The 27,894-nt window shown below is 35.2% G+C and overlaps 2 protein-coding genes across 2 annotated transcripts; one reads left to right on the forward strand and one right to left on the reverse strand.

Moving 5' to 3' along the window:
• Window positions 1–869: 869 nt before the first annotated feature.
• LOC107460705 (aldehyde dehydrogenase family 3 member H1) lies at window positions 870–7,057 on the forward strand. The gene is made up of 10 exons (XM_016079090.3): window positions 870–1,312; window positions 4,346–4,414; window positions 4,543–4,639; window positions 4,738–4,944; window positions 5,057–5,172; window positions 5,277–5,381; window positions 5,551–5,723; window positions 5,820–5,910; window positions 6,051–6,200; window positions 6,566–7,057. Exons 1-10 carry the CDS (start codon window positions 1,091–1,093, stop codon window positions 6,806–6,808), a joined length of 1,473 nt encoding a protein of 490 aa, XP_015934576.1. The 5' UTR covers window positions 870–1,090; the 3' UTR covers window positions 6,809–7,057.
• Window positions 7,058–7,254: 197 nt separating this feature from the next.
• LOC107460679 (uncharacterized) lies at window positions 7,255–8,470 on the reverse strand. The gene is made up of 2 exons (XM_021128749.2): window positions 8,353–8,470; window positions 7,255–7,713 (listed from the first exon to the last, which is right to left on the reverse strand). The coding sequence occupies exons 1-2, from the start codon at window positions 8,460–8,462 to the stop codon at window positions 7,272–7,274; spliced, it is 552 nt and encodes a 183-aa protein (XP_020984408.1). The 5' UTR covers window positions 8,463–8,470; the 3' UTR covers window positions 7,255–7,271.
• Window positions 8,471–27,894: the final 19,424 nt, after the last annotated feature.

Below are 27,894 nucleotides of genomic sequence, written 5' to 3' on the forward strand. Positions count from 1 at the left end.
TTTTATAATTATAAGAAATAATTTTGATAAAAATAATCATATATAAAAAATTATAAAAGAAAGAATTATTTTTATTTTAAATTTAATATTTTTATTATGTGTTAATATTTTATTTATAAGTCAAATTTTTACCATTTTTAATCATCAAAACTAATACCACAATAAAACTTCTCTAATTACTATAATTTAGAGTTGAAATATTTTATTTTTCTTGGATTATTAGTAGAGTTATCATGGTTAGAAGGGTTAAAGCCTACATCCACTTTCTTTAAATGTAACATATGTCAATTTCAAATTGGTTTATTGAGCTTGGCCACCTTAGCCACCAAAAGAATATAGCCACCAGAAACCTCCCTATTTTAAAATATCAATTTAAATTTAAGGATGAAAAACATGAAATAAATAAATTAGGTAGAGTTTACAATTTAATCAATGATTGAAGAAGTATCTAAATGGAAGACATAATCAAACTAAGTTTACAAATATTTTTTTCTTCTAAATTTATTTTGTATATAAACTATTTTTTCTAATAATAAATTAAAATATTTATTATTCACTAATATATAACTGTAATAAAAATTTATACTAACGTCCAATTAAATTTTGACGTTTTTGAGATACTTAATGAAAATAGGTCAAACTAAATGCATTATATTCCCTAACATGTGAATACATTACTATATATTTGTACAAATCATCACATAACACCTTGTCAATTAGATAATCTAGAGATAATTTGACTTACATGGCATAATAATGTTTTGATTAGCGCACTCTTACGTTAACATGATGCAAGTGTTCAAATCACAAATCAAATTTATTTCCATCTTATCTTTAAATATATAAAAGCATTTTAAAATACAGCGGAGAGGCCAAAAAAGATTTTGCGTGTGTAACGCCACACGTTCTGACCATCGTCACCGGCCACCGCCAAAACTATAAGACATAACGTTCACGTCTTCACCCTATAAATTCGAGTCCTTACCACGCCACTTCTCTCCCAACAGATTTAAGAAACAACTCTATTTCTTCTGACGTCAGCGAAATTAAATCAAATTGAAAACAAAAGAAAAGAGATCGACCGTTGAATATGGAGTCGTTGCAGAAGAAGGTTGTGTTTGACGGAGAAGCGGCGTCGATGGTGATGAAGGAGCTGAGAGGGAGCTTCCGTTCTGGAAAGACTAGAAGCTACGAGTGGAGAGTGTCGCAGGTGAAGGCACTGCTGAAGATGGTGACTGACAACGAGAAACAGATCATCGATGCTCTTCTCTCCGACCTCGCCAAGCCACCGCTCGAAACCGTCGTCTACGAGGTCAATCTTTTCACTTTCCTCTCTCTCCCCCTTTATCTCAATTTTCTTTCAACAGTGTATCTTTATAAAATAATTTCATACCTACATTTAATTAGTAACAGTACATACTGTACATACTTTACACTGTAAACATACTAAAATTAAAATTCTATTTTTAATTTTTTCTACTTACTTCTGAAACTTCTATTTTTTGCATTCTAGTCCCCCTCCTCCTCTTTAATTAAAATTTGGGAAGTGTTGTTCATGCTTTTTGAATTGAGATAGGGAAGAGAATAAATTAAAGGAAAAATTTAGTCAGCCACTTAACCATAAAAAAAATGAATGATTTTTTATCATTAAATATAATTTTATACTATTAAAAATATTATTAATAGTCAATTAATAATTACAAAATACTAAAATTACTGTCTCTAGCATTTCTCTAAATTAAATAATCATTGGTCTCTAGTTGGTAGAAGATGAAATCTCAGTTCTTGAATGATATTTGTCTGCGTGTGTATTATTTAGTTAAAAGGAAAAATATAGGGTACCAATATATTATCTGCCAACTTCTGCCAACTCTTATTTATATTTATGTTTTATAGGAGTGTGTTCGTAGATGTGTCTAATAATTAATATATTTTAAACACATATATAAAGAGACACATCCAAAAAATATATCTATAAAGACATTTCTATTAAACACAGTTATAAAAAAGATATTTTTATTAGACACATCTATGAACACACTTCCATAAAACACAATTATAAATAAGAGTTGACAGAAGTTAGCAGATATGCTGTTGGTAACGTAGCGAAACCGTAGTTAAAATATTCCATTGTCGATGCATGAATGTTAGATTTGCAATAAATGACTCTTCCACTTAATATATCTTGTATATTCTACTCAAAAATAAATAAATAAAGAAATAAAATCACTTTTACCGGCTTAATTCATGTTAGTTATAACTATTTTAAATATATTACTATAAATTTCAGGCACGATGTATGTATTATTAGAAACTGAAATTACAAGGAAAAAATCTTGGCAAATATATAAAATTAAGAATTGACAAAATTATAAATATACGTATCTTATTTTTTTTAAAATATGCTTTCTTAAAGTTAAAGTATAATCATGATTACTCTTCAGAATAATAATTATTATGATGTATAAAAGTGTTTGTCTAATTTATTAAAAAAGATTAAAAATTAATATTTAATTTTAAAAATATAAAAATAAATAATTATTAAATATTCAAAAATTATTATAAAAAATAAATTAGACAAAAAAATAAACACCAAATTATAAGTACTATAAAATTCACTTTTCAGGATATACTATATTAATAAATGTTCCGCATTATTAAAGCATTATTTCAATAGCTTTTCTTTTGAGGGTTGATGATTTGATCAAGTATATGACTGTGTTAAGTCAAAATTTTTTAATTCATATACGTTCATATTAATTCTAGACTAAATCTTTAAGTGTCTGGAGTTCAATCTGAAGATGACAGCAATGCAGTTGAAACATCAGAAATCAAATCAGTGTATGATGTGAATCTCATTAATTCTATCTTACCTTCGTTAATTCAAAAATATTCTAATTCTTTCTAACTTAGAAATCCAAAAAGAGATTTTTTTTTAGCTAAATCCAATATACATTTGATAGCTAAACGTCCAAAATATAAAGTCTGTTCTCTGGTTCAAGTCCAACAGTGACTAACTAGTCCATCAGTTTAATAAGAAATTGGTTTAATTTGTCAACCCAATCAAGTTGCAAACAAATAAATTTGAGCAAATTAATAATTCTAAAGCCCAGCCTGTAATAATTTTTTGGATTTTTGTTAAATTGTATGTTGCTTAATGCTTATTTGAGTATTTGTAAGCGTGTGGCCTGATCGAGTTTTAGCACTTCGGTCAACCCTTCACGATAAGGGTTTTTTTTTATTTTAAAATATTATTTTTATTTTAATATAAAGATAAAACTAGGGATGTCAAAACTTTCCAACGGGAATTCCTGTAAGGACTGCCCCGAATGAGAATCCGCTTGTGGGGAATTTTTCTCGCGGGGATGGAGATGGGACAAAATTCCCCGAAGCAGATGCGGGGACCCGAGCGGAGATCCCCACCCTGTCCCCGCTATTCCCTGAAATTTATGAATTTTTTAAATTATCCTTAATAGTTTATTTCTCGTATATGTTTTTTAGTCATTTCTTACACACATATATAGAAACTCAAAACTCCTAATCTTTATTTACATAACCCTTCTTCAATTCAGAGATTCCTAACGCTGTCCATACTCCATCAAATCTCTCTGCAGCCACCCTTCTCACCGCATCGTCACACCTTACTGTGTCATCACCCTTACCGCGTCATAATTTCTATTTGCGGCGTTCCTTTTTGTAATTTAGCTGTCGTGTTCATTCTCCTCTCTGTTGCCGCGTCTCCCACATCGTCCACTGCTTTGTCCTTTGGCTCGTCCTTGCGTCTCTCCTCTTGTGTCATTTCGAAAGAAGTCATCATCGTGTCATTTAGATTTTTTGTATAAATTCTTGCAGTTTTTGTATAAGATAGATACTTGCAGCTCTATTCATATGGAAATTAATAATTAGTTATAACTATTATGTAGATGGGGAATGGGTCCCACGGGGAATGGATCCCCGTGGAAAATGGAGATGGGAAGCAATATTCCCTCACGGCGGGAAATGGAGATGGGGATGAGGAGCAAATCTGAGGGCGGGGATGGGGAGCAAGAAGGCATTCCCCGCCCGCCCTGCCCCATTGACATCCCTAGGTAAAACCATGACAAACTAGAGGATGGATTTTTCTATAATATTCATACGAATATGTCCTGTGAGTTTTTACACAAATAACACGTGTGATTTTGCAGTAATTGGAAAAGGACAATAATCTATTGTAATCAAGATGCTAAAATCTTTGTTAAATGTTAGCTTCAACTTGTGACAGTTGCTACTAAAGCAAACATATTTTGAAACTCTTGACAGAAACAAATGTGGAGGAAAATCCTAATTTCCCTGATTATTTTTTCAGATTGGAATGTTTAAAAACTCATGTGAAGTCATATTGAAGGAATTGAAACAATGGATGAAGCCAGAGAAGGTATTTTGCCTCATTAGCACATCAGAATTGACATGGATACTGATTATTAATATGCTATTAATATGCCTTATTGGTTACACAGTTTATTTAATTTATGACATGAATTTCCTTTCTCCTTTTTAATTCAGGTCAAAACTTCAATATCAACATTTCCTTCTTCAGCTGAAATAGTACCTGAACCACTTGGGGTTGTGCTGGTCATTTCTGCATGGAACTATCCAATTTGTAAGTTATTATTCAGTTGAACTTGTTTGATATGTTTGATCCTAACAACCTATATGACGATTACATATTACTTATATATTTTATCTTCTTTTTTCCAGTGCTGTCTCTTGATCCAGTGGTTGGAGCCATTGCAGCTGGTAATGCTGTGGTTCTAAAACCATCAGAGATTGCTCCAGCAACTTCATCATTGATGGCTAAACTGTTAGCAGAGTACATGGATAACTCATGTGTTAGAGTTGTTGAAGGAGCAGTTGATGAAACAAGTGCACTCTTGGATCAAAAGTGGGACAAGATTTTCTACACAGGTTCTTCATTTCTCCCCTGTCATTATTCCAGTTTCCTTGGATGAAGTAAGAATGTTGCAGTATCCGAGTTTCTGCATAGATAAAAAGTCATAATCAATTCTTGAATTTGTAGGTAATGGAAGAGTGGGACGCATAGTCATGACTGCTGCTGCAAAACACCTTACACCTGTTGTTCTGGAGCTTGGAGGAAAATGTCCAGCAGTTGTTGATTCAGATGTCAATTTACAGGTATTGACCAATGGCCATGATTTTGATCTTTCTTCAGTAACATTCTATCATTTAGGCCTTCTTGAATCTCATTCTTGACTCAAACTTAATTTGTATCTTACTAGGTAGCAGCTAGACGCTTAATTTCTGGCAAGTGGGGACTCAACAATGGACAAGCTTGTGTTTCTCCTGATTATGTTATTACAACAAAAGACTTTGCTCCCAAGTTGGTATGATTTATTCTTTCGAAATAAAGTATTATTCGAATGCTTTTATTATCTTGAAATAATAAAAGAGAAACCAAAATATTCATCGTTTAAAACTTAGATGGAGGTTTAGAATGATGATTTAGGATGATATTCTCATAGCTTATTGTGTTTTTGTGCTTCTTATTTCTAGGTGGAATCTCTGAAGACTGAGTTGGAGAACTTCTTTGGGAAGAATCCGTTGGAATCAAAAGATATATCCAGAATTGTGAATCACAACCACTTTGCTCGCGTAGCGAAGCTCTTGGACGATGAGAAGGTTTCCGACAAGATTATTCATGGAGGTGAAAAGGATGAAAGCAAATTGTAAGTACCCATTTTGCATTTTTACTAACTTCATAGCATCTGTGAAATTGTACTATATATTGACACCATCATTCTCTTGTATCACTTTAATTTCAGGCGGATTTCTCCCACTTTACTATTGGATGTTCCACATGATTCTCTGATCATGGGTGAGGAGATATTTGGTCCATTGCTTCCCATCATCACGGTAGAAATAATTTAATCAAGGCACCTAAATAACTGTTTTATATGGCATTGTTTTTGCAATTTGTTATCAATCTGCAATAGTGATTGATATGTGCTGCTTTGGAAGATCAATAATGATGATACATGATTTTTGGGTAACAGGTGAATAAATTGGAAGAAAGTTTTGATCTGATCAATTCAAGAACAAAGCCTCTGGCTGCATATATATTTACAAACAACAAGAAGCTGAAGGAGCAGTTTGTGAAGAATGTTTCTGCAGGGGGCATGCTTGTCAATGACATTGCCTTACATGTAATGTTCATTTGTCTTTTTTCTTTATAATCTTTTCAATCAATGCATGAGCTTGCATGTGTGTGTGTGCTAAGAACTAAATAACCATTCAGAGTTGGAGGGTTACCCTTATTTCCATTTTAAATGAAGAAGAATCATGATATAATATAACCTTCTAATAATGTTTCTAAAGATCATTCTCATAAAATGTTTATGTTTCACTCCCCCAAAATATTTAAGCATCTCAGCTAAGAAGATTGAGGATGCATCCATATATGAAGAATATTTATAATCATTTCTATGTATTCCTAAAATATGCAAATATTAATATTAATATGAAGTGAGAATATTGTTCATCTCTGTTTTGTTATCTTTTCCTGGTGCAGCTTATTGTTCCCACGTTGCCATTTGGGGGAGTAGGAGACAGTGGAACAGGTTCATACCATGGAAGGTTCTCCTTTGAAGCGTTTACTCACAAGAAAGCAGTTCTTTATCGTGGTTTTGGTGGAGACGCATCACTAAGGTATCCACCATACACAGAAACAAAACAGAGGGTGATGAAGGCACTCGTTAGTGGTGGTATTCTTAGCATCATTGGTGCTCTTTTGGGATGGTCCTCCAAGGCTTAATTTGTTCCATAAATTGTGTCTCATATTAACGTTTTTTTTTTTTTTTTTACTTTATTTCTAATTCGCCTCCTTGTGTACTAAGAATGTGTGATATTCTTTTCTTTGTTTTGTTTAATGAGAAAATCAATAAGCAAGGCTTGTGCTTGAGATAGCAAATATTTCTTTTGTGTTTTTCAGAACTCTTGAGATAGCATGAACTTGACCATAATCAAAATTGAAATTGTAAACAATGCAAGCAGATAAATTAAATTGGTTTCTTTTCTACAACTTTAATTAACAATTAATCTGCAACGTTACAAATGTACATCTTTCTCATTCTCAAATCTTAACCTACCTGATGAATGAAAACTTAATCTATTCAATAATACGGATAAACAAACAAATAAATAAATAAAATGAATGAATGAAAATGAATAAAAAAATAATAATAAAAAAAAACTCCAACTGCTATTGAGAATGAAGACTACTCTTGTAATATGCTAACAACCTCAGCCCGTTGTTGATCAGTGAGATATGTTGGAAACTCAACAAGAAACTTAATTCTCAAGTCTCCTCTCTTGTCTGGATCATTGAAAATTGGCATGCCCTGGCCAGAGATTACTTTCTCAAAACCAGGGAATATGATATCTTCTTCAAAACTCACGTTCATCTCTTCTCCCCCCAATAATGGGATCGGTATTATGCCTCCACTGAGTGCTTTTACCAAGGGAATTTCAAGCACCAATTCCAAATCATCACCTTCTCTTCGGAATAATTGGTGCTTTTTCTCCCATATAGAAAATATTACGTCTTCTCGGTATAAACCAGCTCTAACATTTCCGGAACTTTCAAATGTAATTTTTGTACCAGTTCTCCATCCTGGCTCCACATTTAACGTTATGATCTCTTCTTCTTGAGACATTTCCCTATACACACCATCAAAATCAAGAGGATTTATCATTTATGAGGGATAGGATTTATTCGATAAATTATCAAAGTGGTAAAACTCGTTACATGCTTTATAGTTCCAACTCTAGTTATTATTTTAACTGCATTTTAGAAGTTCTTGAAGTGTTAAGTAGTTAAAACCATTGAATGTTACAATTGTTACATATGATATATAGATTCTGCAAAGAAAAAAATGAACAAGTGAAATTCACATTATAATTTTTTTTTTTGGTTGTTTAAATATAATTTTTTATTTTATTAGAACTAACATTTTGTTGCTTTCATTAAACTAAGGAAATTTTCTTAATAAATTATATAGTCTTTTATCATGGAGTTACTTCCTAACAAATTTAAGTTAATTACTCAAGTACAGTTATTTTCATGTAAAACTAATTGATTGTTGCGAATATCAAATAGGGCAAGTATTTTTATTAAAATCTTGCAATCACTTAACTAGCAAAAGAAAAATGAGTAATTCCACATCATTAAATATAATCGCATACCATACTAATGATAATTAATTGATAACTACAAATCACAAAATCTACTGCTAACACTTCTCTGCTAAAAATTAGAAAGAGGAGGAAAGATTGGAAACAAGAAATACAAATACTAACCCATTAGGAGTGATGACATCTCTTTTGATCTTGAACTTCTTAATGCATCCATGGCACAACTCCTCAAGGGTGCACTCAACCGTCATCTCGATGGGTTGCGGTTTTAGCATCGCAGACGATGAACGCGGCGGTAGGTTGAAACTGTTGCAACCGCTGCCATTTTTGCTCCATAACAGTGATGCGGGTATGGATTCACAGCTTCTGCTAGCCCTATGTCTTCGTGAATGCAAGCTTGATAATCTTCTTGAACTCGTTGATGGACCATTATTGTTGTTTCTAGAACCATCGTCGTTATTAGATCTGAAATTGTCATTGTTTCCGTTGAAGGAGGCACCCGCTTGGCTAGCTTCATCAAAATGTTTCTGTTGCAAGGATCAAAATAGATTTTTCATTGACGGGTCTATTTCTAAATCAAGGAATTCACGTGCAATTGTCTTGTATAAAATTAATTATTGAGAGTCAGTTAAATAATTTAATATTTGACTAAATTATAATGTAATAATTTTTTACTATTAGTTTTAGACAAAGATAACTACACATGAATTTTTATATTAAATCAGCTGCAAAATGGAGCTAATTAATCATGGAAAACCTAGATTATTATGAAGACATTTTGGTAACATATTGCTAAACTAAATCTTTATGTATTAATATTAATATATCATCATATATTTGATAACCCTATTTGTGTGATTACCTGATGATGAAGATGGTTGTGAGATTCTTGGTTGTATTTTCTCGTTGAGGATGAAAATCGTTGCTTCTTACGACGTAACCATCTTTTGAAGATTGATTTGTAGGCTTTGCATAATTTACGAAGGGAATCTAAGCCAACGACGCAGGAAGCTTGCACCATGAGAAGAAGGAGAAAAAGAAAGAAAGAAAGAGAGGGAGGTAGAAGAGAATACGTGTAAGAGTAACAACGTCCACAAAGAGAGGTGAACGAATGCATGGAAACCCAAATATTGGTGGTGCCTGTTTATATATATATATAGGCTTTTATTAGCTACTTCCATCTGTTATTAGCAAAGCGAAGACTTTATTTAATTTTTCTTGTTTTATTAAATACTTTTCCCGGTGTTTAAAACATACAGCTCAGATTTTTTTGTGGGGTCAACATACAGATCACATTTGATTTGGGATTTGACTACTAACCGTAGTTGTAGAATTAAATTACCGCGTTCATTTCATCTAACTAACTTCAACGTAACCCATCCATGATGAGCATACAATCTTCTACCATTTTTCAATTTTTTATCTGATGAATTTCTTTTCCAACCTTTTGAAATTTTATTACGTATAATATTTAAAATAAAAATATTATTTATACACTAAAATTAGTTATTATATATATTATATATATGTTTATCTCATTATTAATGTATATTTTAAACTCTTTCAACATATATTTTATAGGATAAAAGTAAAACACATGAATAAAAGAAATGACATCTAATATTACATAAATGTCTTGAAATCGAAAATGTTACTTGCATGTTTGATTTGGGTGAGTTTTGTGAAAAATAGATTAAGATTTGGTTTGGTAAAGCTTTTTGAAGAAGTGTTTGTGCTTTTTAAAATCTCAAACTCTTTATTTTGTGTTTGGTAAATAAAAAAATTATGTGCTTGTACTTGCAGTTTTTAAAAGATCGAGGTACTTTTGAAAGCACCTAAGATAGAGCTTTTTAAAGTTGGCTTGTGCTTTTCAAAATTTAAAAGTCTAATATAACCTCATTTGTTAACTAATTTTTAAATTTAATATTTGCATTTATGTCTATTATAGCATTTTTAAATTTTAAAAGCTATTTTACCAAACACAATTGATGTTGTTTATGTTTATTAAAAGCTATTTTTTATTTGATTTACCAAAAATAAATGCTACAACTTTTAAAAAGTTATCTTTTAAAAGTTAACTTTTGTAAACTACTTTTGAAAAGTAAAAGCTTTACCAAACTAAACCTAAGTATAAAAAAATGATTAAGATGAAAGATTCAGGATAAGTATACTTGTGAGAAAAATACTTCTATTAATGAAAAATAAGCAATACAAGAACTAATGATGAGAAATAGAGGTAGAGAACAAGTGTTGAGACCTCCACTAATGTCACAAGAAGATGAATGAGCTTTGTTTAAAGTGGACAGGGGCTGGTTAATGGTTGTCGAGTGTTTTGGTGGAATACCCGAATGCCAGTTTTTACTCGTGAAGGTGATGAATGAAATGAAGAACAATGAGAGAAATTTTGGGAGAGAAAAAGATGGGTTTTTTAGCTTCTCAACTTCAGAAATAAAAAAGGTCTGTCTTTTAAAGAGGTGGGTTGAGGTCCTTTTATAGTATAAAACTATTTTGAAAAGGAAGTCTATTGTCCAATGGTTAGCTTATCTAGAAGTGCTGTGAAGCGTAGGTCTCATTGTCTTTTGGGTAAAATGAAAACAATTTCAAATGCATCTTCTGATCCAGTAAATGTAAGCGATGAGAGCTCTCAAGAAAGGGTCAGCCTAATTCATTTGTTGTTGGCAACGTCCCTGACGAAGGTACTACCCAAGATGTTGTTCGAGATGGCCCACGAGCAATAGCAAATTTTAAGAGCAATGTTGACATTGAGCCGAGTGTTACCTGCCAAGGGAATCCTACTAGAAGTGATGTTACTTCCATCCGAATGGTATTTTCTGGTCTAGGTACAACTGCTTTACTCCACTTCTTCTTTTTTTTATTTATATTTTTTTTGAGATTCGCATACATGATTTTGTTGATGCTGTTTGTGTGTATGTTTGTATCTTTTTTTATTTATCAGCTTCTCATATTGTTTCTGAGTCCACTTTCCAAGCTTCAAGCACTTCTAATATCACGAAGGAACCCTCAACTAGTGCTTCTTCTGGTGTGTCCCATTGTATTTCTTTTCATTTGTCAGGTGTGCCAGCATTTTGTAGGTTTTTTTATGGAAAAAAATGTTTTCTTATTTGTTTGTTTTGCTTTTCAGTTTCTGTCTGTGATGAGTTTGAGTATTTTGATGGTGATGCGAAGAATTTGTTATCTGAGATTGCATCCTGGGCTCCTTCCTTCATGCTTCCAAGTGACCTAAACTGTCTTTTCAAGAAGCTTGGGTATCAAGCTTTCCTAGACGCATGGAATTTCTTTACTTCACACTCCCTTGCAGACTTGTGGGGTGCTCATCGGGATATAGTAGAAAATCATCTAAATAACCTTAAGTTATTTAAATTTAGTGGTCATTGGCTTGAGAACCTTTCTACTAAATTGGAGCCTCCACTTGGGGTACCTGATCTTGCTAGAAAAGGATTATTGTCAAAAGAGTATCACGTTCTCTCTTATGATATTTCTACTCTTCAAGAAAAGGTTAACAAGTTTATATCTGATTTGAACACCATGGAATCTAGGCTAGCCAGCGTCAACCTGGAGCGAGAGCAATTAGCCAAGCATAAGGAGGCTGCTTCTTCTGTGATTTTTTACAGTGATATTTTGAAGCTGTGATAGTTTTTCAACACTTTATTTTGTAAAATATGTAACACTTTGACAAAGTATTTTTTTGTCCTACTGCTTCTATCATTTTCATTGTACACCTCTTTTTGGGTGTTATGCTTCCCCCTTTTTTTGATACTATGCATACTCCTCCAGGGGTTTTATTTTTCTGTACCTGCTTGTGTGATCATTTTATTTGGATACACTTTTTTTTTGTGCTGGGGGAGGGCATGCTTTTAAGAAGAGCAGGATTATCTACAGCTATTTTTTAATCTTTTTTTTAGGCCAAAAAAAATGAAGGTACCTAGTATTTTCTTCCCCTATTTATGCTCTCTCTTTTTTTTTAAAAAGCTTAGAGGGTAGGACACTTCACTTTTTAGAAATATTTTATACTGCAAATTTCTTAAGATGCATCATTCACAACTTTTGAGTGTATGATTGCTAATACAATTTTTTCATGCATTGCAGGATGCTTGCAGAATAATATAACATAAACATTGGCTCTTGATAAAGAAGTCTTTTGAAATTGAAATTCTAACTACTAAAGCTAAAATTAGGCATATTACTTCTTGACATACTTGAAATTGATGGGGCTAGTGGTTGTTCCATGATCTGGGTCCAGTAGGATACAGTGTCTGTTGGGGTGTATTTCAGAAACAATGTAACTATGTAAGGACCCTCCCATTTGGGAGCCTATTTTGGCAAAGACATCTTCCTCATTACTGCGTCTACTAATTTTAGTACTAGATCACCCTCTAGGAACACCCTGGGCCGAACATGCTTGTCATAAGCTAATGCTAGTCTCCGGTGGTATTCTTCCATCTTGCTTCCCACAACTTCTCTTTTTTCTTTCAATTCTTTCAACTCAACTTCACGATCCCTTGCTTCGTCTAACAACATCCTGGCGGTGGGTACTCCAATCTCTGCTGGCAGTACAACTTCAACCCCGTAAATCAACGAGAAGGGTGTTACTCCAGTTGTTCCATGTCTAGTTGTTCTGTAAGCCCAAAGAGCAAGTAGTAGGTATTCACTCCAATCTTTATGGACATCGGTCACCATCTTTGTGAGTATTTTTAAAAGGCTCTTGTTAGTAGCCTCTGCCTGACCATTGCCTTGCGAGTAGTAGGGGGAAGACTTGTGATGTTTGATTTGGTACTGTTCAAGAACACCCCACACTCTGGTTAACAAAGTAGGTTCTATTGTCGGACACTAGAACGCTTGGCAGCCCGAACCTACATATTATATTTTCTTTGATAAATCTCACTACTGCTTCAGCATTTGCTTCCCTGACGGCCACAGCCTCCACCCACTTGGTGAAACTTTCTGTTACAACTAGAATCCATTTCTTTCCCATTGATGAGGGGTTGATCGGACCACCCATGTATGGAATGGGTATGATGTTTTGAGACTGTTCTTCTGCACGCTTGGCGCATGTATCAAGTTTACATGCTTTTGACACTGCGGACACCTCTTGGCCCAGTTGATTGCATCTTCCTTCATTTTTAGCCAATAATAACCGATCCAGATTAGTTCATACCACAACGCCCTTCCTCCTTGGTGTCTTCCATATACTCCTTGATGGACTTCTTCCAAGACTTTATCTTTTTCTTTATCTCGAACGCATTTTAGCATCTCTCCGGTAAAACTCTTTTTGAACAACTCACTTTTCTGCAAGAAGTAGCGTTATGATCTCTTCTTCAATCTCTCAGCTTCTATTTTTTTGAAGAAAAAACTCCAGCATCAAAGTACTCTATAATAGGTTGTTGCTAATTGTGAACATTACATATCTACGTACTTTCTTTTGTTTATTGACAAGCCTTGCAGTAAGCTTGTAATTCATCACAATGAGACTTCATTTTTGGCCAATAAATACCCCACCTCTGGAGCCTTCGGTACAAATCAGGGCCCTCTTCTCCGCAAGTGGCTCCATGCAGTTGTTATGCTTTTTCTTTCGCTTCTTCTTCCCCTACACATTTCATGAGGAGTCCATTATTGCTTTTTTTGAACATTTTCCCATTGAGGAGACAAAATCCTCTTGTTTCTTTGGTGATGTGAGTGTTCTGATCTGTTCATGTATAGGCATTTGCCAATCATTGATTTTTCCTTCTACGGACATCCTTTCTTCTTTGGCAGAACTTTCAACTACCCGGTGTTCTAAAGTATGTTGTCCATTTTGAATAGTGACACTACTCCCCAATGTTGCTAAAGCATCCACATGCTTGTTTTCTGTTCGGGGTACATGTTCAAATGAGATCTTATCAAATACCTTTATCATGCGCCACACTTGCTCTCTACATAAGGCCAGACTTCTTTTCTTCATGTCGTACCCTCCTTGGATTTGTTGTATTATTAGGTTGGAGTCTCCTTTGACATGGAGTTTCTTGATACCAACTTCTTGAGTCATCTTTAAACCAAGCATTACTGTTTCATACTCTGCCTCATTGTTGGTGCAAGAGAAATCCAATCGAAACATGAAGAACAGATTTCTTCCATGGGAGTCTGTAAGGACGACTCCTGCCCCTCCTTGAGGATTCGAGGGTGTTCTATCAAACATGAGGGTCCATGTTTCCTCTTCATTGCAAGCATGCACAGTCTCTATTGTTCTTGGAATCTGATCCGACAACTCTTTAATCGTTGCTTTTTCAGGACATATTGACAAGAGGTCAGCTAAAGCTTGGTTCTTAATGGTAGTAGGTGTTACCAATTTCACATCGTATTCGCTTAATAGGAGTGCCCAACGACTCATTCTTCCGGTTAACATTGGCTTTTCGATTAAAAATGGGAGGCCTTCATTTTTTGACACAACTTCTACTTGGTGTGCTTGGAAGTAGTGTCGGTATCTTTATGAGATGTACATCAGGGCGAGGCAATATTTCTCTGGTAAGGAGTATCTTTGTTCTGGCCCTTTCATGGCTCTACTGACATAGGCGATGGATTTCTCTTTGCCTTTACCTTCTTGTGCAATCAAGCCGCTAACTGCTTCTTCTCCTACTACTAAGTATACCTTCAATGGTGCACCAGGTTGAGGGGAAGTCATGGTGTGAGTAGATGTGTGAACGTCCTTGATCTTGTTCATTACATCTTGGTGGTGTTGTTCCCACTTAAAGGTGTTCTTCTCTTTCAACAAAGGTCTTAGTGGTCCTAAGAGCTCCCCTAATGCTGGTATGAACCTTCGAATGTAACCCAGCTTGCCTATGAACTTCTGAAGTCCCTTGATGTCTTTCGGGGGTTCCATGTCTTGGACAGCTTTAATCTTATCCTCGCCAGCTGAAATGCCTCCTTTGTGGACTTTGAATCCCAGGAACTTTCTAGATGACACCCCGAAGGCACATTTCATGGTGTTCATCTTGAGTTTATACTTTCTGCATCTAGTGAATACAACTCTGAGGTGTTCCGTGTGTTGCTTCTCGGATGTTGACTTGACAACCAAATCGTCTACATAGTCTTCCACAAAGTCATGCATTATGTCATGGAATATAGCAGTCATGGTTCTTTGGTAGGTTGCTCCAACATTCTTTAGGCCAAAAGGCATGACAGTATAGTAAAAATTACCTACGGGTGTTCAAAATGCTGTCTTTTCTTCATCTCCCGAAGCCATTCTAGTTTGGTTGTACCCGCTAAATCCATCCATAAAGGAGAACCTTTCAAATCCAGCTGTAGCATCTACCATTCTATCAATATTTGGTAGAGGAAAATCATCCTTAGAAAAAGCTTTGTTTAGATCTCTAAAATCCACCTAACACCAGATCTGTCTATTTTTCTTTTTTACTGGTACTATGTTGGCTAACCAAGAGGGGTGTTGTATTGGTTTGACGAATTTGGTTGCAAGTAACTTTTCAATTTCTTTCTTTACTTGAGCTTCTATTTCATTAGAGAATTTTCTAGGAGTTTGCTAGACAGGAGTTGCTCCTTTCCTCACAGCTAAATTGTGGGTTACTAGGTTTGGGTCTAACCCCGGCATTTCATCATAGTTTCAAGCGAACACATCTCTGAACTCTGTTAATAGCGCTATCAAATCCCTTTTCTCCTTCTCCCCTAGAGCTTTGCACATGAACAAAGGCCTCGGGTGTTATTCAGTCCCTAAATTAATCTCTTCCAATTCTTCCTCCTTCTGCTTTGCTTCATTTTGGAGTTGGAGAGGGGCATTTCCTATGTTGCTTTGCATATATTCTTTCTCTTGTACACTTAGGATGTCAAGGCCAGGGGAGTTATGATAATTTTCCTCCACTGGACTCCCAAGTTCCTATAGGATACACCACCTATATCCTCCACCTGGGAGAATTTCCTTACGAAGCCCTAGGTCTTCGATTGTTGTTGCTTGTTTTTTGGTGCTTTCTTTTGGTGCTTCCTCCATCAGGGTGTTCTTTCGTACTGCCTTTTGTTTGGGTGTTTCGATGGCGTATTCCCACACAGGCCTTATCTTTTGACCCCTGGTAATGCAAGCTCTTCATAAAAACTCGCATCCACTAAATGTGCTTCTCCTGCATCAAAGGGTGTTACAGTGGCTAAGATGCTAATATCCTTCCCTCTCCAGCTAGACTTTATGCATTGATGCCAACTTGAAGGAATGCACCGATGTAAATGAATCCATAGACGTCCCAGTAGGATGTGGTAGCTAGAGCTTCAATTCCATCCACCACATAAAACTTATTATTGGTCTTTATGGGGCCAACTTCTGAGACAGCATTAACACATCCTCTAGATTTCACACCCACCCGATTAAAAGAATTGAGCCCTACTTGAGTAGGCCTTATCTGATCAGCATAACCTCCCAATTCTAGAAATATATGAGTGGGTATGATATTTACCCCTGAGCCAGCATCCACCAAGGCCCTTCTGACCTTCATGCCTCCTACCACTGCTTCTATGTACAATGGTTTGTTATGGTAGAACTCCCCATTGAATGAGTCAGGTTCCCGAAATACCAGGGCGTTTGCATGGGCCTTTGCTAATCTTGTGAGCGGAGCGTTGACACCCCCAAAGCTTTTTTCATGCTTCTAAATGACTCTTATTAGAGCTCTAGCCACCTCTTGCTGAATGTGGGGTTCCAAGCCAAGTTGGTTGAACATGATTCTACAACCTCGAGACTTCAAAAGACCTCTTGTTAATGTATCTTCATCCAAGGACTCCTCCATAGTGACCATCTCTTCTGCTTCATCTACAACCTCTGTTAGCATTACCTCTCCTTCAACGCCTATCATTCCAACATCATTTTGAGAAAAAGGAGTGATTTTTACACCTTCTTGGTTTTGTTCTCCATTTACGAGTATCTTCCCTTCCATCACTTCCCTATGAAACATTGTCCTCTCCACATAACAATCAGTCAACCCATGGTTCTTATTTTGATGCACCATGCAATATTTTGGGTCTCTCAAGTCTTCAGGTGTTGGTGGCTCTCTATCTGTTCTGGGGTTTAATGTTCTATCCATTTACGACAACCATGGCCTGAGCTTTGGAGAGAGTTAGCGGGGGTGGAGGACTATTTCTCTTAGCACCCCTAGAATAGGAACTCCTTCTACCCCTGCCATCAGCGGCACACACCTCCAGAGGGAAACTTCTTTAGATCTCCTTCCATTGCACTTCATTGCCTCGGTTATGTCAGATGCTCTTTTTAAGAGCTCAGAGAAAGTGTTTATGTTGCTTATAGAAAGATAAATTTGGGATCCATCTTCCATATTTCTAATACACACGTACACCAATTGTGGCTCTAGGAGAATGTCTATACAAAGTAAAGCTTGATCTCTGTATCTCTTGATGAATGCAACCAATCCTTCTCCTTGTCTCTGTTTCACTCTCCCCAGGTCCATGATGTGCATAGAGGGTTCCTCTTCTAGGAACTTGTTACAGAACTCCGTTACTAATTGCTCACAGGTGTTGATGTTATTAGCTTTCAACTTGCAATACCAGTTGAACACCCTTCCTGTCAGTAATTTTGAGAACTCCTTGATCTTGAGCTCCTGGTGGTTCCTGAACACCCCGAGATCGTCCAAGAATGACAGGATGTGTTATTTGACACTTTTGGTACCATCAAATTTATGAAAGGCAAGTGGTTAGTATCCCTTAGAGTATGGTTTTGCCAAAATATGATGCCCGAATGGTGGACTTATCTCCTAAGTGGGTTCACTTGCTTCTCCTTTGCCCTTTAGAATACGTGCCAACTCCCTATGAGTAACTGGGGTATTCTCGTCTTCCTCCATATTCTCCTGATTCACGAATGGAGGCGGTGAGGGGGTTCTATACCTCGAATGGTTACATAAGTGTGCATGCCAGTGGTACCTCCAGCATGGGGTGTGAAGAAATTCGCGTAGGCATGAGCTCCTTCTCCTCCTGCACCTAGATTCTGCTGCTCCATGTGTTCTTCTTCTTGGTTGTGCCCGTCCTCATCTTGAGGTGATCTCAAGTTGAGGTTGAAGGGTTATTGAGCATCGTCTAGGTAGTTGATTCTGCCCATAATAAGTATTACTAGACTCAGCCATCACGTCGAAGTGTTCCTCCCCAGTGGAGTCGCCAAGTGATTTAGGTGAGTTTTGTGGAAAATAGATTAAGTGTAAAAAAAAGGCTAAGATGAGAGATTCAGGGTAAGTATACTTGTGAGGAAAACACTTCTATTAATGACAAATAAGCAATACAAGAACTAATGATGAGAAATAGAGGTGGAGAACAAGTGTTGAGACCTCCACTAATGTCACAAGAGGATGAATGAGCTTTGTTTAAAGTGGACAGGGGCTGGTTAATGGTTATTGAGTGTTCTGGTGGAACACCCGAATGCCAGTTTTTACTCGTGAAGGTGATGAATGAAATGAAGACAATGAGAGGAATTTTGGGTGAGAAAAAGATGGGTTTTTTAACTTCTCAGTTTCAGAAATAAAAAAGGTCTGTCTTTTAAAGATGTGGGTTGAGGTTCTTTTATAGTGTAAAACCATTTTGAAAAGGAAGTTTATTGTCCAATGGTTATAGTCTGATATTTGATTTACTCCTTTTACCCCAAATATTTTTAGGTATTCTCGTCACTTCAAGTCTTTTCAACTATTCAATGGAAGAAGCTGATTTCCACAAGTTAAACTAAAGCTCATGACATGTGATATTAGTAAAGGGACATCTAGTTTAGTTTTCTTTCAACTAGATGACACACTTTACACTCCAAATTCAACTAATACACTTCCACCAATTTAGTTCCCGCCAAATAGAAATTCAACTCCTCAAAGTGTTCTTTTGGGTTCCATCCTTTTACCCAATACCTTTACGAGGAACTTGACTCTTATTTGACCATGTTTGTAGGTCATTCTTAAAATTATTTATGTACAAAAAAGGTTTTATATTTTTAGTACACAATCAATGTGTTATTAGTGTTTCTATGTAAATTGAATCAGGAAAATTCAATTTAGAACTTCTCATAATAAATTAAATCAATAAGATTCAATATAGTATGCAAAAAGGTAAATAGACACATACAATTTTGAATTAGTAGGAAAAAATGTTGGAATGAAGTAAATTTCTGCTAAATCGAAACAGGAGACTTTGAATTCCAATCCGTAATAAATCGAATTGGGGGAGTTTAATTTACTACTTCTATACCTATATATACAATTCAAATTTTTGTCATTTCGAATTACATTTTCACACATTCTTTTCCTCTTTTTCCAACACTTTCTGAAAAAAGAAAAGTGAGGCCCCAATTCATAGTAAACCGAATTAGGTGATTTCGATTTACATATAAACATTGAAAAACCAAGACATGCATGTAATGTTTTCGGTTTTAAGATATTCATGTATTATTGGATGCTATTTCTTTTATCTATGTTTTTTATCTTATTTTATATTAATAATTAGTTTTGATAACTGATTTTGATATATACATAGGATGATTGTTGTATCTAGAATTATATACATTGGTTAAATTAATGTGTTTTTGTAAATTAATTTTAATTAAAATTACATTAGTATTAATATAAATTGTGGTTAGATATTTTTGTCTAATATAATATAATAAAAAATAAATATTATTTAGATTTAACTAAAATTATTTAAAATATTATACAAATAATTAATTTTTTATTATTAACAATACTATGTTTTACAGTAGTGTTATATACACTAATTATAAAAACTAAAATAAATAAGAGGATGTGAATTGAAATCGAATAAAATGAAATTATTGTACTTTTTTATGCAATAAGATATGAACTCATTTAGTCTCATTTTCACATATTATAATTTTTTGGTAGAAACTAAAATTTTTAATTCCTCAAATATGAGGAAAAAAATTAATTGTAAAGTTTAGAGGTTTAAATATCTCTTAATTAATTTTTTTCCTCAATCTAAGATATTATAAATTTGTGTACACTATTTACTCATATGTATATTTAACAGTTTTATCAGCTACTTGACTACTACTATTAAGGTTTGAATTTATGTGGATCATATTAAAAGATACTATATTTCGCCATTCAACTAAAATTTCAGTTACTTTTTTTTTTTGGAATACAACCAGAGTTTGGGCCCAGCAACCAAACTATTTACTTATCAAAATAGGAGTTACAACTCCCTTAGTATCTTCGTGCAGCAAAGGGATCAATTTCTTCGATAGAAAATTTATGAATTCAACTCCTTTTCCTCTTTTGACACTCTCTTTTGCCAACCAATCTGAACACTTATTGGCTTTTCTATTCACATGTATGAACTTTAGTTCCCATAGATTTTTTTTTACATCTCAATAATGTTCGTTTATCATGGAGTTAAATTGTGTGCTTCTCTCCTGTTGTTCATAAATACATTGAAAAACTTCCAAAAAATCCATTTCGAATTATCATTCTTCTCATCTCCAATTCCCAAGCCGTTCTAATGCCATTAATCACACCCCATAATTCCGCCTGAAACACACTGCAATTTTTCACATTTGCCCATAAGCCTCCAACCCATTCTTCTGTGTTGGTTCGAATCAATCTGCCACACCCAGCCTTGCTTTCCATCTCCTGGACCGATCCATCTATATTAAGCTTTATCCACCCTTGTGGTGGAGCTTCCCACATTGTTCTACGGCTAGTCCATCTTAAGGTAGGCTTAATAATATCTTGTTTTTTAAACGTTTTTTTGTTCATGTGAATAGTATTTTTGATCATTTCAGCTGTATTTTGGGGTCTGGTAAATGGAGAAAAAAATAGTTCCTTATTTCTCTAGTTCCAGATCATCCAACATCTAACCAAGAAAACATCGATTCAATCGAAATCTGATGACCTTTCTATGTTGTTCTGCAAATTGAATTCAATCCATTGCTGAAGTTGTAGGTTGAAGAAGACATTAATCGCACTAGGACTGAGGAGCTGGATCCAAATGGCTTCTGCTCTTGGGCAGTCCCACAGGGCATATATAATACTTTCTTCAGAATTTGAGCAGTTGATACAATTTGGGTTTGTCCCTAGAATTTTGGTTTTTTTTGTAGTTAAAATTCTGCCTTGAGCAACTCTCCAAATGAATATTCGAATTCTTTCTGGCCCTTTCCAAGACCATATTTTTTTCTATTTAGCCTCCCCTGTTGCATTTACCTGCTCTAAATCTTTATAAGCCGATGCAATCGAAAAGATCCCATTAGATGTGTGTCTCCATCCAATGCTATCCTCTCCTAAATCATCTCTTGGTGTTGGCATGGTCCTGATTTTTTGGATTGTTGTTTCAGGAAGAAACTTTATAAGTAAGGAAATGTTCCACTCTCCTTCCTCATTCACAAAGTCTTTAACCATCCTATTACTCAGATTTTGTGGGATTTGACAAGTAGCCTGTATTCTCAAGGGACCTTCTCCTTTAATTCATACATTTTCTTTGAAGTCAGTCTTTCGTCCATTCCTTATCACCTGTTCTAAACTCCCTCTCATGATTTGCCATAGTTTTGAGAGTTCTCTCCATAGAGGTGAGTCACTCTTTTTGCTAGTCATGCTTATATTACCTATATCTTCTCTTTTCATATTTGCTTAGCAGAAGCTGTGACCATAAAGAATTAGATTCTGTAATTAAATGCCAAATAATCTTCAACAAGAATGCTATGTTAACTGTTTTCAGTTTCTTGAAACCAGGCCCTCCTTGCTGTTTAGGAAAACAAAGTGTCTTCCAATTCACATGATGCATTCTTCTTTGGTCCTAAATCTTCCTCCGAATAAATCTTCTTTGTGCCTTTTGAATTTCAAGGCAGGTTCCTTTGGGAACTCTGTCATGCTGCATCTCAAAGTTAGCAATGGGTCTAAGCATAGATTTTACTAGTATGATCCTTCCGGTTAGGGATAGGCACTGCGCCTTCCATCCTTTTAGCTTCGATTGAACTCTCTCTATGACATTTTTAAATTTTTTCTTACTGGCTCTGTTGTTATTGACCAAAGCCTCTAAATACCTCCCTAAACATGGTTTTTCTTGATAATCGCACATATTTTTTATCTAATTTTTTATGTTCTGTTATGCATTATTAGAGAAAATTACTATTATTTTAGTGGGATTGATTTTTAATCCTGAAACATTGCAGAATTTCTCCATAGTCACCATCACATTTTTAATTTGATCCACTGTGACTTCTGCAAAGATAAGGAGGTCATCAGCGAACAAAAGGTGGGATATGGTCAGTCCCTGATTCTTGATTCTCAAAGGTAACCATCTTCCTTCTTCCACTCTATCTTCAATAAGTTGCGATAGTTTATCCATAGCTATAACAAAAAGATAAAGGGATATTGGATCCCTTGTCTTAGGCCCTTCATACGGTTGAAACTTTGAGTTCTACTTCCATTCCAAATAACATCATACGAAACCGATGAGACACACGCCATAACCATAGCTATAAATTAATCTAGTAGTCCGAACTCCTTTAAAAAATCCTCCAAGAATCCCCATCTAAGCCTATCATAGGCTTTTTCAAAATCAAATTTTATGGCCATGAACCCTTTTTTTTCCCTTCATCCTTTTTATTGAGTGGGTAAGTTCCTTTGCAATTAAGATATTGTCTTGAATCCTTCTCCTTGGCACAAAACTGGACTGGAATGGTGCAATTTGCTCTTCAAGAGTCAGTTTTAATCTTTTCACTAGAGCAATAGTCCTAAACTGGGATATAAATTATGGAACTTGAACCTTAGGGATCAATGCAATTAGAGTTTGGTTCAAATTCTTTATCTCATCTGGATTTCTCCAAATCTGCCAAACCATCTTCTCCACACTATCATGAATCTCTTCCCAGTATTCTTTATAGAACATGGCTGGGTAACCATCACTGTCCGAGACCTTCAAAGAACCTATGCTAAAAATAGCCTTCCTTATCTCGTAGCAGTAGGTGTATTATACATGCTCTGTTTTAGTTTATCTTCAAGTTTTGGGTACAATTTATTAGTGTATAGGTGGTGATGTGCTGCTGGATCATCATTGTACAAGTCTTTAAAAAAATTAATGGTATGAATGATAAGATCTTTTTCATTCTCTAGCCAATTGCCATGACAATCCTGCAATTTGAGAATCTTATTTCTACGCCTTCTGATGTTGATGTGAGTGTGATAGTACTTTGTGTTTCGATTGCCTTTAACTATCCACTGTTCTCTTGACTTTTGGAGCCACATAACTTCTTCTCTGTCCAGGATCTCCTCTAGTTCCTTCTATAGCTCTTTCTCCAATCTGTTTAGAAAAAGGTTGTTACCATAGCTGGTAGCACATTGTATTCCTCTAATTCTATTCATAAGTCTTTTCTTCAGTTTTCCAACATGCCCAAAAGTTTTTCTGTTCCACGTTTTTAGCTTATTAGTGAAATTCCCCAAGGATGGTAGCAAGGTTAGCTACCTTTCCCAGTTTTGTTTTACAAAATTTTTAAATTCCGAGTGAAGGTTCCACATGGCCTCAAAACAAAACGGGCATTCTTTTCTGTTGTCTTCTCTTGGTTGAGTGTTAAATAAGATAGGGTGGTGGTCAGAGTTGGTGCGCGGCAAAATGTCAACTCTAGCCTCTGAAAATCTTATTCTCCAATTCGCATTCACTAGTGCCCTCTCTAACCTCTTGAAAACCCTCTCATGACCTTCCCATTGTGGTCCCCTCCAGGTGAACTTTGTGCCCACAAAACTCAAATCGATCAGAGAACAATCATTAATCCAGTTCTTAAACATCCGGCAAGCATTCAGGTCACTCTTGCTATCCCCCTTCTTCTCACTCACGTAGGCAATTTCATTGAAGTCTCCCACCAGCATCCAATCTCCACTCATACCTTTTGCAATGTCCTTTAAATCAGTCCACAAGCTTCTCCTTCCTCTTTCTTGGGGACTAGCATAAACTATAGTAAAAAATCACCTGTTCAAACCTCCCTGTTTTATTTCTGTATATATAAACTGCTCCTTTGATTGAATTATGTTTATGCTCAGGTTTGGATCTATCCAAAGAAGCCAAATTCCTCCACTAAATCCTCTAACTTCTTTTACGTGAAAATAAGAAAAATCCAATCTCTGAACTACCCTCTGGGCTTGGTCCCCACTGCATCTAGTTTCTAAAAGAGCTACTAAGTCCGAATGGTAAATCCTAGATAATTCCTTTAGAGTGCGACAGAACGCCTGGTTAGTCGCACCCCTACAGTTCTATGTCATAATAATCATGATTAAACAGGGTTGTTTAAGCAAAACATACCTCTTCTTAAGCTAAGTTGGCAACTCCACTTTGGGAGTTTTCTGTATTCACCTCCATTTCCATGCTATTGCTTTTTTCACTTTCTTCATTTTCTTGCTTTTATCCTTGCCTCTCTGGGAGTTCTCTTCCTCTTTCTTATTGCAATACTGCTTCCAACATTATATCATTCTCAGTAGAGTTCATATCATGAGGTTTAGGATCAGGTGATTCATTCATCTCTGCTTCCATTGGAATTATTTTAGGGACATAAATGTCTGACATGTTAATATACTGTGATATTTCTGGGGTGGACTGTGTGTTGTCTTGGTGTATTTGGTTATTCTCATTGAGACATGGGCTGGCATGTGGGTTGCATGTTATATTCCTGGGATTATTTCTGTTTGGGTTCTGGCTATTTATGTTGGGCAGGGATGAGGCTACATTTTTATTTTGGTTATTTGGCTGTGTTAGGTTCTCCGAGGAAATAACTATTATGGGAGGGTCGGGTATGGTTTTTGGACCTTGAGTATTACTAGTCACATTTTTGGGCTTTGAGTTTTGCTGTTTTGGGCTTGTACTTTTCTTTTGGGTGACTTTGTTTTTCTTCTGATTATGCAGTATGGTATTTGGCTGAGGTTGTGCTTCTTTTGTTTTGTCGTTTTCTGCTTTCATTTGTGCCTCCTCATTAGGATTCGAATCTTCTTCTCCCAATATTGTAAACCTCGTACCCTCTGTCCCTTTTTGCAATTTCTTTCCACTACTCCCATCCGCCCCACTCCTTTTTCGTACAGGTCTTTGCACTACCATCCATGGTCCATATGGTTCTCCTTCTACTGAATTTACTTGTTTGCCCTTCTCCATTTTTGTTTCTTTGGATTGCCCTTTTTTTCTTCTGTTCCATTGCTTTCTTCCACCGTCTTTCCAGCTTCTACCCCTGTGTTCGCCGGTTGGTTCTGTGTCGGCTGTTGTTCCATTTGCTTCCTTGGACACGTTTCTTCTTCATGACCAAAGAGTCCACTTGAGAAACAGATATTATAGAGGCCCTCGTATTCAACATAATAGCGAGTTCCATTGATTGAGTATTGTGAAATGAGGGGTTCATCAAGATTCAATTTCACACATAATCTGGCAAATTAAATTTGCCTCTACATTTGTCAGTTGTGTGAGAGTCAATTCTGAGTGTTCTCCCAATTACGTTACCAATTTTTTTCAACATACTTTCATCATAATATTCAATAGTCAGTCCTAAAAGTCTAATCCATGCTGCTATTTTGTTAATAGTAACTTTAAATGGATTAAAATCTAGTTTCTAAAAGCTTATGGCTAGGTAATGATCCATAATCTTCCAAGGTCCTTTAGTCAAGGCAAAATCAAGATCCTCTTGGAAGAAGAATTTCACTATAAAGTATTCATTTTTCAAGTCAACAACTTTCAAGCTTCCTTTCTTTCCCCTACATGGCTTCCAATCTTCTTATGAGAGCTAGAAGATAGATTTTTCTTCCAAACAGTTTAACAATCAAGATTTTCCTCCAAAGTCCTCTAATGCTTTTCATCGTTGCCTCATTGAGAACAAAATTAACAATCCTCCAACCTTTTTAACCTTGATCTCTGGTTCTTCAGGATCCTCTTCTGCTCTGTTCGTATCTTCGTCTGATGAAGAAAAAAAACTGTCATCCTCCTTCATGACAATGAGATTCTTTTCTCCTTTAACTGCTGACACAAAAAACTTTTTCTGTGGAATCTCATTGTCTTGGTCTCCAAAATCTCCTACCATTCATTCCTTTTCTCTGGGGACTAAGGACATGTCCCTTGAGAACTCCTTACTTTTGCCTGCCTTTCTTACTTTTTTCACACTTTTTTGTATATGATCTTGCTCTTACCTTAAAAAATGTCCTAAATCATGAACTCGTAAATGTCTACCTCTCATGGTGGTAGATAGAATTTGTTGGTAGAGCAATAAAGAGAGAAAAAGATTCCTTTTCAGTTTCAATAGTTTCTTTCAGTTACTCTTAATTAGGTTATTCTATTATCAAATAAGAAAATTAAAGGCCGAATTACAATTGGAATTGGAATATCAAAGGCCCAACATGGAATATTAAAAGGTGAGCAAGCTTTTGAACGTATTGAAATAAAATCAAAATTAAAATAATGAAGTCCGAGAAAAACATGTGAGCTACTGAGCTTTAACGGGAGCATGTCATAAATAACACGTTGGGCTGCCCAGTTGCTAATTATTATTTTGCCCAATTTTTTATCTCTTCTACAAATTTTTTATTTTTTTAAATTTTATGGTGCTTATAATTTGGTGTTTAATTTATTTTTTATAAAAAATTAAATATTTAATAATTATTTATTTTTATATTTTAAAATTAAATATTAATTTTTAATTTTTTTTTATAAATAAACAAACACTTTTAAATATCATAACAATCACTTTTAATTCATTATCCAAAGCCTTCTATAACTCTCTTTCTCGTCGTTGGCTCCACTTTTATACGACAATTCTCATCTTAGATTACTAAACTTGTATCATACAGCTCTTGTAATAAGTGTAATGGTTTGATGATGATGATGATGATGATGATGATGTACGACACCCATTATTATTTAAGGAACGCATTTTTTTGGGGTCTGATTCATTGACTTAGATCAATTTGATGCAGTTATAATTCTATCAGTTTATTTTATAATAAAATGTTATTAAGATGTAAACTTAGAATAAGCGTTTATGACTAGAGCCTTTAATTTGTAGACCTTCCGACTCACTTTTTCAACTATGCTAAACTATATGTTCAGATTCATGAGTGATTACATGTAAAGTTGATAACTTCGGTCATCTATTATTAATGTTATTATCACATTAGTGATTATTATTGTAAATTCATGCGTGCAAGTTGCACCATCAATTAAAACATGGTTAGTAATGGCAAAAAAATCCACCTACCGGAAGATACTATTCATCAGCAGATCCGCTAATGAAGCCCTAGGTTTTGAACCTGTTTCCACTTTCAACGGAATCCTATCCTATTATCATCTCTAAAAATAAAATCTAATGTACTATGTTGTAAGTTTCACAAATTCGTGGATCCCTGTAATACCCCTCGTCCGTCTCTTCCTTTTTAGTGCCTTTGCATCCTGGAAAAGAAAAAAAAAAACTTCTGTTAATTAATGATGACGATGATGTTGGTCTAGATCGGATCAGAGTACTTCTTGAATCAGAAATATAATGCTGACTGCTGAGTCAAAATTGCTAGTAGTTTTCGATGGGCGTCACAGTATGGAAAATTTGTTCTTGTTCAGAAAATTAAGATGTATAGTATAGTGGTTGGTATTAATTACTACTAACCATGTTTTGGGAATGAGAATTATTATTGGACCCACCACAATGTTTGTGACAGAAAAATTAGAGCATCTCCGGATCAAATTTTAATTTTATTTTTTTTAATTAGAAGTGAAACT

This window comes from Arachis duranensis, chromosome 8 (genome assembly GCF_000817695.3).
Source record: "Arachis duranensis cultivar V14167 chromosome 8, aradu.V14167.gnm2.J7QH, whole genome shotgun sequence".
Classification (NCBI taxonomy): domain Eukaryota; kingdom Viridiplantae; phylum Streptophyta; class Magnoliopsida; order Fabales; family Fabaceae; genus Arachis; species Arachis duranensis.